This window comes from Gekko japonicus, unplaced genomic scaffold (genome assembly GCF_001447785.1).
Source record: "Gekko japonicus isolate JY-2015 unplaced genomic scaffold, Gekko_japonicus_V1.1 scaffold97, whole genome shotgun sequence".
NCBI classification, from domain to species: Eukaryota; Metazoa; Chordata; class Lepidosauria; order Squamata; family Gekkonidae; genus Gekko; species Gekko japonicus.
The window spans coordinates 410,487-423,719 of NW_015170278.1; the positions used below are offsets into that span (position 1 = coordinate 410,487).

The window sequence follows — 13,233 nt, forward strand, 5'->3', positions numbered from 1 at the left end:
ACCTGGCTGGATGACCTTGGGCAAGCCGTAGTTCTGATAAGAGCTGTTCTTGAAAAAAAGCAGTTTCTGTCAAGAGCTCTCTCAGCCCCACCTACCTCACAGGGTGTCTGCTGTGGGGAGGGGAAGGGAAAGGAGTTTGTAAGCTGCTCTGAGACACCTTTGGGTAGTGAAGGGCGGGGTATAAATCCAATCTCTTCTTCTTCTTCTTCTTTTAAACTTTCCCTTATTGTTTTAATTTTTTTAAATTCAGTGATCAAAGACTAGCAATAGTCTCATATCACTAGACTCATGCCACTTGTAAAAAAAAATAAAATTTAAAAACAAGGGGGAAATGGAGCTTGTATACTGATGAAAGGGGAGAATGGCAGGAGGTGCAGAATGGGTGGAAGAATCTCAATGTGGGTGGGGAGTGACCTTCGGGAGGTGGGATAAATGGGGGGTATCCAAGGGAATCTGTATGTTTTTAAATTACCTTCGGCTTGGAAGCAAAACAAGGGGGAAATTGGCACAAAAGCACTCTTAGAAAACCCGGGGAAACAGCAACCAGAAAGCAAACTGAGCACTGAAGGGAGGAAAATCAATGCAGAATGACAAAGAAAACCTAACAGACATGCACAGTGAAAGTGAGGGAAAACACCCGTGCATAGTAGGCCCTCAGCTCAACATAACTATTATCACTAGCTGCTTCCTTTTCCTTTCCAGGCCTACCACATTTTCAAGAACAGAATGACTTAAAAGGATTACTAGAAAATCTGCATCAAAATATTCAGGCTAAAAAAAGAAAGAATGTAGAAATCATGTGGCTGGCTGCAATGGTAAGAAGCCTCACCTTAAAACAGTTTTATTCCATTTTATTCCAGCTTGTTAAAGTGAATAGCACTAAAACAGTTGAAAGTTACTAACATTTAGCTTGTAAGTTTGCTAGGTCAGTTACCCTAAACTTCCTTTACTTACAAGCATTCATGTTAATAGTAGTTCATTAGCTGCATAGTCTAATCAAAACCACTATACTGCTGTGTTTTTCCTAAGCCACTGTTTTTACTTCTCTATTTCAGTTACCAGGAGCATATCCAGTACTAGGGATTCCACTTAAGTGGTTCTTGGCTGTACATTTATAACTTTTTTTTCCCTTTGTATAAATGGGTTCTAATCAGGGAATGCTGCCACATGTCAGTATAGATGATAGTAATGGCATGGAATAGTAATGGCATGGAAAACTTAGCTATAAAGAGAAATATAAAGCCTTTGTATTACTGTGAAGTGACAAGGTCTACTAAGAATTTTTTTTTTCTTGAAAGACAGCATGGCAATTCCTGTCTCCATACTTCTGGTGTGACTCTTACTCAGTTCTATTGGACCCGGAAAATATCGGTATTCTTGAATATTCCCAGATACCAATATCGGTTTTGTATTGGGATTTGGGTAAATATTCAGGAAACTCAGAAGGAACTTAAAGAGACTGTGGTCTCTTTAAATGCCTTTTAGGTAAAGGTAAAGGTTTCCCTTGCTCGAAAGCCAATCAAATCTGACTCTAGGATTGTGGTACTCATCTCCGTTTTCAAGCCGAAGAGCCAGCACTATCCGAAGACATTTCCATGGTCATGTGGCTGGCATGACTAAATGCCAAGGCACACGAAATGCTGTTACCTTCCCACCGAAGCGGTATCTTTGGAGCCGCCACCACTACCACCTCCACCGCCAACAATTAGTATCTACTCTAGTGGAGCCCTGGCCTGCAGGTCTCTCAAACACAGCCTGTGCCAATGACCTGAGATAGCTGCAGAAGGCCGAAGAGTCAATCGGAATATGATAAATGTTGCTAGCACTTTATCTTGTTGGAATTTTAATGCTGTATTTATGTATGTGATTTTATTGTGATTGTATTATGGGAATGTTATCCGTTTGTAAGCCGCCCTGAACTGGTCTTGGCCGGGAGGGCGGGATAAAATAATAATAAATAAATAAATAAATTACTTTCAATTTCTTCCTTTCAAACTGCTAGGTTGGCAGGAGCTGGAACCAGAGATGGGAGCTCACTCTGTCATGTGGCACTTGGGTCTCAAGCTGCTGAACTACCGACCTTCCAGCCTGCAGTTCAGCGTCTTAACCACTTGAGCCACTGCAGCTCCTTAAATGCCTTCTAGCTGTGCCCAAATAAGTGTTGAATAATATTGGCTTTTATTTGGGCACGGCTGTTTTAGTAGCCAAATACAGATCACTGAAAAATATTTTTTTGGTATTTATTCAGCTCAGTATATACCGAGCACACATCCCTAATTGGCACAGGTTAAAAAACAGTTATTAGAATTATATTTTAGAAGTACACATCTGAGAGCGAGAAGGGTATGTTGTCTTTCCTATGATAAACTAGAACCTCCAGTAACCCTTCTGTTATGGACTATGTCCAGATACTGCGGTATTTTTTGGGCTGCCAGATTAAATGTCATACCATCACCAAAAGTAAAAGGCCAATTTGCTGGAGTCCCTATTTCAGGACGGTGGTGCTTTTGTAGGGAACATAGGCACCTTGGTTCACTAACGTCCTTTATTTAGTGAAGAGAGAGAGAGATGGATAACCCCAATGCTAGAGAAGGATGAGTTTATGAGCAATAATCAAAGTTTTTCCGTTCTTCTGCAGGATAAGAATCTAAATGTTAATAAACCCTTGGCTTCTTATCTTTTAATAATCAGCATAAAATAAAAAATAAATATAATTAGGGTGGACTTAGAAGGGAAAAGGGAGATTTAAAAAATATATATATTAGTGGGGTTAGGCTTAGGACTATGGCCAATAAAGATGTACCATTGAAGGGAGGAAAACCCAGTTCTTCTGTGAAGCTCACTGGGTGACTTTGGGTCACCTTCACTCAACCTAACCAACATTCAACCTAACTTTCCCAACGAAATTCAGCCTTACATTCATCCTGTCTCATCCTCACTTAGCCTTACATTCAGCCTAATCTGTCAGAGAGCTGGTGTGAGAATGAATGGAAGAAAGTTCATTCCATCCTGAGCTGCTTGAAGGAAGGATGGGATAAACACGTAATTAATCATTTTACTCTCTTCTGCTGTATTGATCAATCCCCTGTCCCACTGTACATTCTCCAGATTTAGAGATCTTCTTCTCTTGTTCCCCCCCCCATTTTAGTCTTTGCCAAAGTCTGTAAATTCCCAAATATTGGAATCAACATAAATTTTAGAGAGCAGTGCATACAGGTGTGAGTTAATTTATTCTGAACACACAATTTGCATTTTGCTAGTAAAGAATTTGGAGTTTTGAATCAGAATAGACATCGTTTAGAAAAGAAATCAGATAAGTAAAAAGGTTATAGAGTTTAAAAGATATAGAAAACCACTGAATCTGAGAGCGCCTTTCTGCCTAAAATTACATTACTCTTTATCAATAAACAGTAGCCTTTAAAAAAGAAATGCCCAATTAACTTCTTTATCTTGTATCATACAAAGCTATATTTAATTATATAGTTGTTTTATTTTTGTTGAATCTAACAAACCACAATGCAAGGGGTTTCAAGGTGCCCTCAGGGAAATAGTCAACAAGTCCCTCTCGGAGGCAGAGGTCAATTCGGGGGGATTGCAGGGGATTGCAGTCCCCCCGGGTGAGGTGCGGGGGGAGGGGCACCCGCCGCCCCCGCCTTGCGCGCTGGGGATGTAGATCTCGTCATAGTCCTTCTCCAGAATGAGCTGGTCCACAATCCGGATGGCCGGCCCAGCCATGCCCGGCACCAGAGCACCCGGCTACCGGCAGCGCCGCCGAGAAGGAGGAGAAGAGGGAGAGCCAAGCCCCTCACCCGCCAGGCCCCGCCCGGCCAGGCAGGCAGCGAGTGAGCCCACTCCTCCGCCAGCCCACCCGTGGGGTCCCGCCTTGGGCACGTGGCGGCGGCGGCCTTCTGGCCCCAGGGCGGGAGGCAAGCGGAGGGCTGTGGCGCTGCACGGGGCCCCTGGTGCTGCTCCTGCTGCCACGGCTTCCCGCCCTTCAGCGAGAGAGGGAGATCGAGAGGCGCGCCGAGCGGAGCTGAGGCCCTTTGTCGCCGGCGGGCCACCATGGCCGTTGCCACGGAGACCAAGCAGGAGGCACTTCCGGGCGCCCTAGCAATGCTGCCGGGTGATGGACGCCGAGGCGGCCCAGAGTGGCTCTTCCTTCCAGCCCCGGCCCCGCCCTCAGCCTTCTGCTTCCCATCGCCTGAGGGCCCTGCCGAGAGCGGTCCCGGCCTGCGCACTTCGGCCCCTGGCTGGGCGGGGGGCTCTGTGGGGCTTCCCTGTCTCCTTCTCAGAGGCGCCCTTTTTGTGCACCGCTGAAACGGGAGCAATTCTGGACATTTTGAAGCGGGGATGGGGCGGCTCTACGCGCAATACTTGTTATCCAACCAAAGTTTAATTCCTTTTAAGGATTGAGCCAGACTCTTAATAGCTTAAAACTGGGGTGTGGCACTCATTTGTGATGAAGGGCCGGGCGCGTGTGTGTCGTAAAAAGGTCATGACCGGTAGCGGAGATAGAAACTTCATAAAGGACACAGACAGGAAAAGGTTTTTTCTTAAAATAAAAACATGCTGAAAACATTGGCACTCTTTTAATATTTTGTTTATTTAACAGTGTCTCGTAACTGTAGGACAAGGGACCAGTGGATGGGTCACTTCCGGTGATGTCAGGGGGTATGGCATATGCTAATGAGTTATGCTAATGAGTTCCCCTAGCTCTTTTTCTATGAAACGACCACTGCTCGGAGGGACTGTTCCCAGGAGCGCTTAAGGAAACAGTGGTACATCCTCTCCTTAAAAAACCATCTCTGAATCCGGCCGAATTGGCGAAATATCGGCCAGTTTCCAACTTGCCCTATCTGGGCAAGTTAATAGAGAGAGCTGTGGCAGAGCTTTTTGGATGATGCTTCCATCCTAGATCCCTTCCAGTCCGGCTTTCGCCCAGGTCACAGGACGGAGAAGGCTCTGGTCGCCCTCACAAATGATCTCCGGAGGCATCTGGATCGAGACAGAGTGACAGTTCTGTTGTTGTTGGACCTGTCAGCTGCATTCAACACTGTCGACCATCAGCTACTGGCCCACTGCCTCACCAGCGTTGGAATTCAGGGGCCTGCTTTGCAATGGCTTGTCTCCTTCCTCCAAGGCCGGGGACAAAGGATGGCGCTGAGGGAACAGCTTTCCTGAAGGCACCCACTTGATTGTGGAGTGCCTCTGCGGGCGGTGCTGTCCCCAATGTTATTTAACATCTACATGCGTCCCCTTACCCAGATTGCATGGAGACATGGGCTGGGGTGTCACCAGTACGCTGATGACACCCAGCTCTTTCTGTTGTTGGGCAGCCAGTCCGACTCCAAACTGGAAGATCTTGACTGGGTGTTACAAGACATGGCTGGTTGGCTTAGGCTGAGCCGGTTGAAACTGAACCTGATGAAGACGGAGGTCCTGTGCCTGAGTCGGGGTGGACCAAGGGTAGGGATCCCACTCCCGACCTTCAATAGGGCTCCGTTAGCGCCAGCGCCGGAGGTTGGGAGTGCTCCTGGATGCCTCCTTAACAATGGAGGCCTAGGTAACAGCCACTGCCAAGTTGGCCTTCTATCTTCTTCGGCTGATTAGGCAGCTGGTTCCCTTCCTTGAACACAACGACTTGTCAACGGTGATCCATGCGATGGTCACCTCAAGGTTGTACTGTAATGTTCTCTACATGGGGCTGCCCTTATCACAAATTCGGAAGCTACAGCTGGTGCAAAATGCTTCAACCAGGCTGTTGATGGGCTTCCCAATACGGGAGCACATTCAGCCTGTGCTGAAGGCACTGCACTGGCTACCGATAGCATACTGAATTCGCTTTAAGGTGCTGGTTCTTACCTTTAAAGACCTTTATGATCAGGGACCTACATACCTGAGGGACCGCCTTTCCCCACATGTTCCCCAGAGAACACTGCAATCAGGGCCTCAACACCGACTCACCCTTCCCTGACCAAAGGATGCCAGGCTAGCTATAATCAGGGCCAGGGCTTTCTTGGTGGCAGCTCCTCTCTGGTGGAATGAGCTCCCGGAGGAGATCAGGGCCCTGCAGGACCTTATGCAGTTCCGCAGGGCCTGCAAGACGGAGATGTTCTGCCAGGCGTCCAATTAGGAGCCACCCTGGGGGATAATGCCCTGTTCCCTGAAATTTTTAAAGCAGCCTGAGCCATCCGTACAATAGCAGATCGGGATAGACCCCTAGGATGGCACGAAAGTCTGAGCGCCATCCCAAATGTAATGTTATCTGTTTAGTGGTAATTGGATTATTATTGTTAGCACCTTTTAATGTTGTGATTGTTATACGGTTTTATGATTATTATAATATTTATTGTTGTTTTTATGCTGTTGTAAGCCGCCCTGAGCCGGCCATGGCTGGGAAGGCGGGGTATAAATGTAATAAATAAATAAGGTGAACAAAGTTTGAGTCCAGTGGCACCTTTAAGACCAACGTTATAAGCTTTCGTGTGCATACATACTTCTTCAGCTATCTTTTCTGAAGAAGTGCAAGATATCTAAAGAAGTGTGTGTGCACACAAAAGCTTATACCTTGAATTAAACTTTGTTGGTCTTAAAGGTGCCACTGGACTCAAACTTTGTTCTGCAGCTTCAGACCAATACAGGTACCCACCTGAATCTATCTGCACAATGTAAGGTGTAACTGTTAGCTAATTGCTCTCATGAAACTGACACTAACAAAACTTACAATTGTGTTTTTGTGTAAATAAGGTGCCTGAGTCGGGGCACATCCTTTAATTGTGTTATTAAGGATATCAGTATTGTTCGGATAATGTTCTATCACAAATTACCTTTCTTAGAATTACAGTTGTTTTCTCTTTAACGTTTGGTGAGATGGTACATAATCCAATGGCAAAGATAAAAGCTTTTGATTTTTGATTTGCTAGTTAACTACACTAATTAAGAAGATTTAAAGAAGAAGAAAATTGTGACTAACTTGTACATTTTAGATACTTAAAGAAATTGTTTTCAACCACTTTTTAGAAACTTGGTAGATTTGGGTGACATAGACAGGCCTCTATCATACTATAAAATATTATAATTATAATTATGCATTTTGTATCTTTCTCAGTTTGTTTATGACCAATCGGTCTGTGAGCATTAATAAACTGAATGAATGAAAATGAATACTTACTTAAAAATGCTTTCCCCACTGAATAAAATTGGACGTTTCTGAGTAAACCTGCAGTATGTAGTATGTAGCCCACTATCATAAGAATGTGGGCGTAAACTTCTGCCAGCCTATCACTGGTATAAATTTCCATCAGCCAAAAGGTATAATAAGGGCAGATGGAGAGGTTTTGAGACATAGGGGCAGAAGAACTGTGTCACATTTGCTTTACCTAAGATGTAGCTTTATATCTTTGGGTCAGGTCTTTACTAGTGCTTAGGATAACTTAACAAATGGAAAGGACTGGCCTGTTTAATTTTAATCCATTATCATCCTTTATTCAGGATCATGAATACAGAACTATTATTAATTTTATACCTGTGATCCTTGACTTAGTCCATTAAAATCAATGTGCTTTGAGGCACATTAATGGACAGTTGATTACATAGATGCAGTTTCTCTTTGTAGGTGCTTTTGATCATGGTGCTTCAAAATTGACATTGTGTGCATGTGTGTGTGTATGATTTTATATTATCCACTTATGTGGATTTTGTTCAGCTCTACCAACTAGAAAAGGTGTTTTGTAGCTGGATCCCCCCCCCCCACAGGTATTCAAGTGATTCTGTTATGTGACATTTTAAGATCTGTCCAAGACCCAGATTTTCAATGTCAGCTACAATGAGAAATTGCAAATTATGTATTAAAGTGGTTTTTAAAGTCCCTTAAAATTCTACTCTTGGTATAAGTTGCTTTTCAGTTTATCAATTTATTCCAGCTGCTCCTCTGGCATTTCATTCTCTCACAGTACATTAAGCATTTGAATATTGTGGGTGGGGATGTCCCCTATATTATCAGTCACAATGACAAATGCAATGAAATAATGTAGATCACTGAACTGAATGGACTCGGAAGGGCGTAACTTTGCTTAGAATGACACTGTAATTTCCCTGTTCAATTCAGTTTCACTAGTTACTTATTCAAACCCACTGTATTTTCCAGTGGTCCTTTTTACTGTTGATCTCTTAATCAAAATGGAAGATAACATGTTTTCTCTTTGCCCATATTGTTCCTCTTTGATCATATATTAGACCAGGGGTGGCCAAACTGCAGCACATGTGGTCTTTCACACAGTCTAATTTAATGTTAATAAAAAGCAAATTTGCATATTTTTCAATAAAAATGTGTGTGTGGTATTCATGTCTTCCAGCTCTCAAACATATGACATTTATCCTGTGTGGCTGTTACATTAAGCAAGTATGGCCACCCCTTTATTAGACGGTCTTGGGTTACTTTCTTGTGCTAACTTTATAGAGTTATATATTGCAATAACTTATAACATGCACCCGTATAAAATGATTTAATCGCCAGAAAAAGCTATCATTGACTAATTGGTGGCATATACATTTGCAATATATTTGCAAATTTGACGGCTGAGGGGTGACATGATCGAGGTTTATAAGATTATGCATGGGATAGAGCAGGTCGAGAAAGAAATACTTTTCTCCCTTTCTCACAGTACAAGAACTCGTGGGCACTCCATGAAATTGCTGAGCGGTCAGGTTAGAACAGATAAAAGGAAGTACTTCTTCACCCAAAGAGTGATTAACACATGGAATTCACTGCCACAGGAGGTGGCGGCGGCTACAAGCATGGACAGCTTCAAGAGGGAACTGGATAAACATATGGAGCAGAGGTCCATCAGTGGCTATAAGCCACAAGGTATAGATAGGAACTCACAGGCTGGGGCAGGTGATGCACTTTTTCTTGGTGCCCGGGGTGGGGTCAACAGTGGGAGGGCTTCTAGTGTCCTGGCCCCACTGCTGGACCTCTTGATGGCACCTGGTATTTTTTGGCCACTGTGTGACAGAGTGTTGGACTATTGGGCCATTGATAGATGGGCCATTGGCCTGATCCAACATTGGCTTCTCTTATGTTCTTATGTGTCCAACTGGTAGTTAAGAAAAGGCAAAGACACTTTTTTCTTTTCTTTTTAAAGTCCCTGCAGATGTTCCAGCCAGAATAAGAGCCATCCTTGAAAAAGAGTGGTTTCTGTCAGAGCGCTCTCAGCCGCACCTACCTCACAGGGTGTCTGTTGTGGGGAGGGGAAGGGAAAGGAGTTTGTAAGCCGCTCTTAGACTCCTTTGGTAGTGAAGGGTGGGGTATAAATCCAATCTCCTCCTCCTCCTCCTCCTCCTCCTCCTCCTCTTCTTCTTCTTCTTCTTCTTCTTCTTCTTCTTCTTCTTCTTCTTCTATTTAGATGAAAAGTGGGCACTGAGTTTCTGTTTAGACTGGACCAAGGGGTTTTGCAAATCAGACACCATGTTTGTGTCCTTCAAGCATGCCTCCTTGGGAAACAGAATTTCTGCTTCTAACATCAGCAGGTGGCTCAGAGGTTGTATTCTTCTGGCATATAAGGCCAGGGGCCTGGATCCCCCAATGGGAGTAATGGCCCATTCACTTAGAGGGGCAGAAGGGACCTGCAGCATACCTTTTCAGGCTAAGGATCCAAATTTCCCTCCTGAGGCATACTTCTTTTATATGTCTCAAATATCCAGACTTCCCCACCCCAGACCACCAGAGAATGGAAGGTTTATTTCACTTCCCGTGAATCTCCCTTCTCGGCGGTGCTGAGGTGGGGCAGTCTCTTCCCACCCAGGGGGGGAGCTCAGTCTCTTCGGTGATGGCTCCAGGGCCAGCCTAGGTAGGCTGCTTTTGGTCTAGAGAATCTGGGGGTTGCTCTCCTACTGTTTCATGTCTCTGTTCTCTGCGTTGAGGTTTTTTGGTTTGATGGTTAGTAGAAAAGTTTTAACTGTTGAAATACCTTTGAGTGGGAGCTATACTAGAACTCAGCCAAAATATGTGTCCAACAAAATGACATAGCCAATTAATAATATTAAATTAATGTCATCCTCAGTACTTTTTAGGAATTTAGAACTGTACATTTACCAGCAATTGTGTTTCTATTACATAAAAGATGGATTTTAGACACTAACAAGAAAGGGGACCCGCGATACTCGTGGGGGGGTGGGAAGAGCTCCATGCACAGCAGCAGCAGGAGGAAGCAGCAGGAGATAAGCTTCCCCCCCATCCCTGGACACCGGCAGCGCAGCCTGAGCAGCTGCCAGCCACCGAGCCCACCAATCCCCCCGTCCCCAGTCTCCTCCACTCCCCCTCCTCCCCCACCCCCGGCTCCTGCGGCGAGACCCGAGCGGGTTCCAGCCGCTACCTTTCCCCCCCTGGCTCCGGCGGTCTCCTCCACCGCTGCTGATCTCCTCCTCCCCCCCCCGCTCCTGCGGCGAGGCCTGAGCGGCTTCTAACCGCCAGCCCACTGCAGAGTTCCCAGAGCGTTCCCTGCTCTGGGAAGGCTCTTCTACTTTTGGGGGGATTTAAATATCCCCCCTATATTTTTTCTACTTTTTAGATTTTTGTGCACACCTGGGGACTGCCCCAAGTGTGCAGGAAAATCTCCCTTCCCCCCAGGTGCCCCCGATGTGCGGATTTAGATATCCGCTCACAGGGGGCGCCTTCGTTATTAGATATATAGATTTTCCAAAGAGTTTTCCGCAAAATGGCCTCTTGATTGACTGCTTAATCTTTATCTTCCTACACTCCTAGTTTCCTCAACTGATTACTTGCATATTTTTTGACAGCCAATTCATACAACTTTTCAGTGGACTTAAACTTGTTTTGAATACACACACACGCTAAGGAACCAAACAGCCCTTGACTTGTTCTTCCTTGCCTGTGCACAGCTACTAACAATATCTAACAATATTTCATGTAATAGCATGTACAAGTGATCTCATGGGTTTGGGTAAGGTTTTTGCCTCTGGACAAAGTAACAGGTTAACTTCAGTTTTATTTTTAAGTCAAGATTGGTGGTGGTGGTTTTGGTTTGTTTGTGTGTGTGTGTTTTGCACTATAGTTTACTGTAACTTTTTATATGCAGTGAATACCTAAATAATTAAAATGATGTTTCCTCTCTGAAGTAGATGTAAAACCCCTGCTTCCTTCTGTTGCTGTCACTTTCTGTCATCTTCTTTCCCACTCGCAAATACGTTTATTCTCTAAAAATTGTCAAGAACTTTATGCCCAAGACTAACTCTTCGACCAGTACAACTTATTTCTTGTCACTTTACTGTGTTTGACTATTTGCTGCTGAACTGCCCCTGCTGAAAATACTTTTCGTACAAGTGATTGGTATAAAAGCTTCACTGGGGCGTTCTGAGCCACAGGGCAGTCAGGGTAGCTGCCCCGGGCCCTGCACTGGAGGGGCTGTGCTGGAGGGCTCCTGGTCACCCAGCTGCCATGGCACTGCCACTGCAGGCCTCTTTCTGGAGTTGCAGTGGGTGGCAGTGGCTTGAGGGCAGCAGCTGTGGAAATCAGCTGTTGGGCAGTGAGATGCCCCCCTCAGGCTGCCACAGTCATCAGGGGTGGGCTGAGTGCCAAAAGCAGCCCTGGAAAGAACCCTGGCCTACCCATGGCCCCACCCTCAGTAGAGGATGAAAAGGAAGAGGAGCAGACTCTTGTTTGGTGTAGTGGTTTGGTGAGAGCCTGTTTGGCATAGTGGTTAAGAGTGCAGACTCTAGTCTGGGAGAACCGGGTTTGATTCCCCACTCCTCCACATGCAGCTGCTGGTGTGACTTTAGGTCAGTCACAAGTTTTTTCAGAGCTGTTCTCTCATGAGCAGTCCTCGAAAGAGCTCTCTCAGCCCCGCCTACCTCACAGGGTGTCTGGTGTGGGGAGGGGAAGGGAAAGGAGATTGTAAGTGGCTCTGAGACTCCTTTCAGTAGTGAAGGGTGGGGTAGAAATCCAATCTCCTCCTCCTCCTTCTTCGTAGAGCTGGGTCTGCCCACTTGTGGCAGCAGATGCTCATTGCTGGCCACCTACTCACAGTGACAGCTGCTCACCTCCATTCACCCATTTGTGGGTATTAGGCGGCCAACTTGCTGCAACACCTGCCTGCCTGCCTTTGCTTGCAGTCAAGGTATTTCCAGGGGTTGGCAGTTATTCTGGTTTTCCCCCAGGATCTCAGAATTATTAAGATTCCCCCCTGAGATTTGCCTGTGATGTATTGCCTGGAATGGCTCATTTTCATATGCAAGTTATCATTTTGGGAGGGGAGTTATTATGGCTGAACAAGTATTTGGGAACTGAGAAATCCCCAGATTTCTTCATAGGGAGTTTTCCACACAAAGAATTGTTTAGATCTCTGCCCACAGAAGAACATAAGAAGAACCCTGCTGGGTTAGACCACTGGTCCATCTAGCATAGCATCCTGTGTGCCGCAATCAGTATATTGGGTACGTTGTTGTTGTTCAGTCGCACAGTCGAGTCTGACTCTCCACGACCCCATGGACCAGATCACGCCAGGCCTTCCTGTCTTCCGCCGTCTTCTGAAGTTTGCTCAATTTCATGTTCGTTGCATCTATGACACTGTCTAACCATCTCATCCTTTGCCGCCCCCGTCTTCTTTGACCTTCAATCTTTCCCAGTGGTTAAGTGTATGGACTCTAATCTGGGAGAACCAGGTTTGATTCCCCACTCCTCTTGCAGCTGCTGGATGACCTTGGGCAAGCCATAGTTCTTTCAGAGCTGTTCTCTCAAGGTCAGTTCTGGAAAGGACTCTCTCAGACCCACCTACCTCACAGGATGTCTTTTGTGGGGAGGGGAAGGGAAAGGAGTTTGTAAGCCACTCTGAGACTCCCAATCATCTCCTCCTCCTCCTCCTTCTCAGATGCTCCAGAAGGTATACGAAGCCTCTCCCTGAGCATAAAGGTTGTATTTTTTCATCATGGCTAATAGCCATTCGTGGAACTATGCTTCATTAATTTGGCTAATCCCCTTTTATCAGAGTCCTCATCTAGGCATGGAATAGAATGCGATGATAGAAAATGTGGTGTGGAATGGACTGTACTACTTCAGACTACAAGTGAAGGATTACTTTTTCCAGTTCCCCTAAATTTCTTGTCAGTAGAAAAATAGCACACCATGCAAAAAGCAAGGTTAAAATCTTTTACTTTAATGTGCTAATTTTTAATTGACAGAGAGCTTTTAAATGGGAGAACATTAAAAATGTGATTTCC

General features: G+C 45.3%; 1 protein-coding gene across 1 annotated transcript in view; it reads left to right on the forward strand.

The window, feature by feature from the left end:
• INPP4B (inositol polyphosphate-4-phosphatase type II B) overlaps nt 1-13,233 on the forward strand; it is a 373,171-nt gene that overhangs the window by 326,008 nt on the left and 33,930 nt on the right. Inside the window, exon 24 of the mRNA XM_015417726.1 lies at nt 703-815. Coding sequence (XP_015273212.1) covers nt 703-815 — 113 coding nt within the window. The remainder of the gene's footprint in view (nt 1-702; nt 816-13,233) is intronic.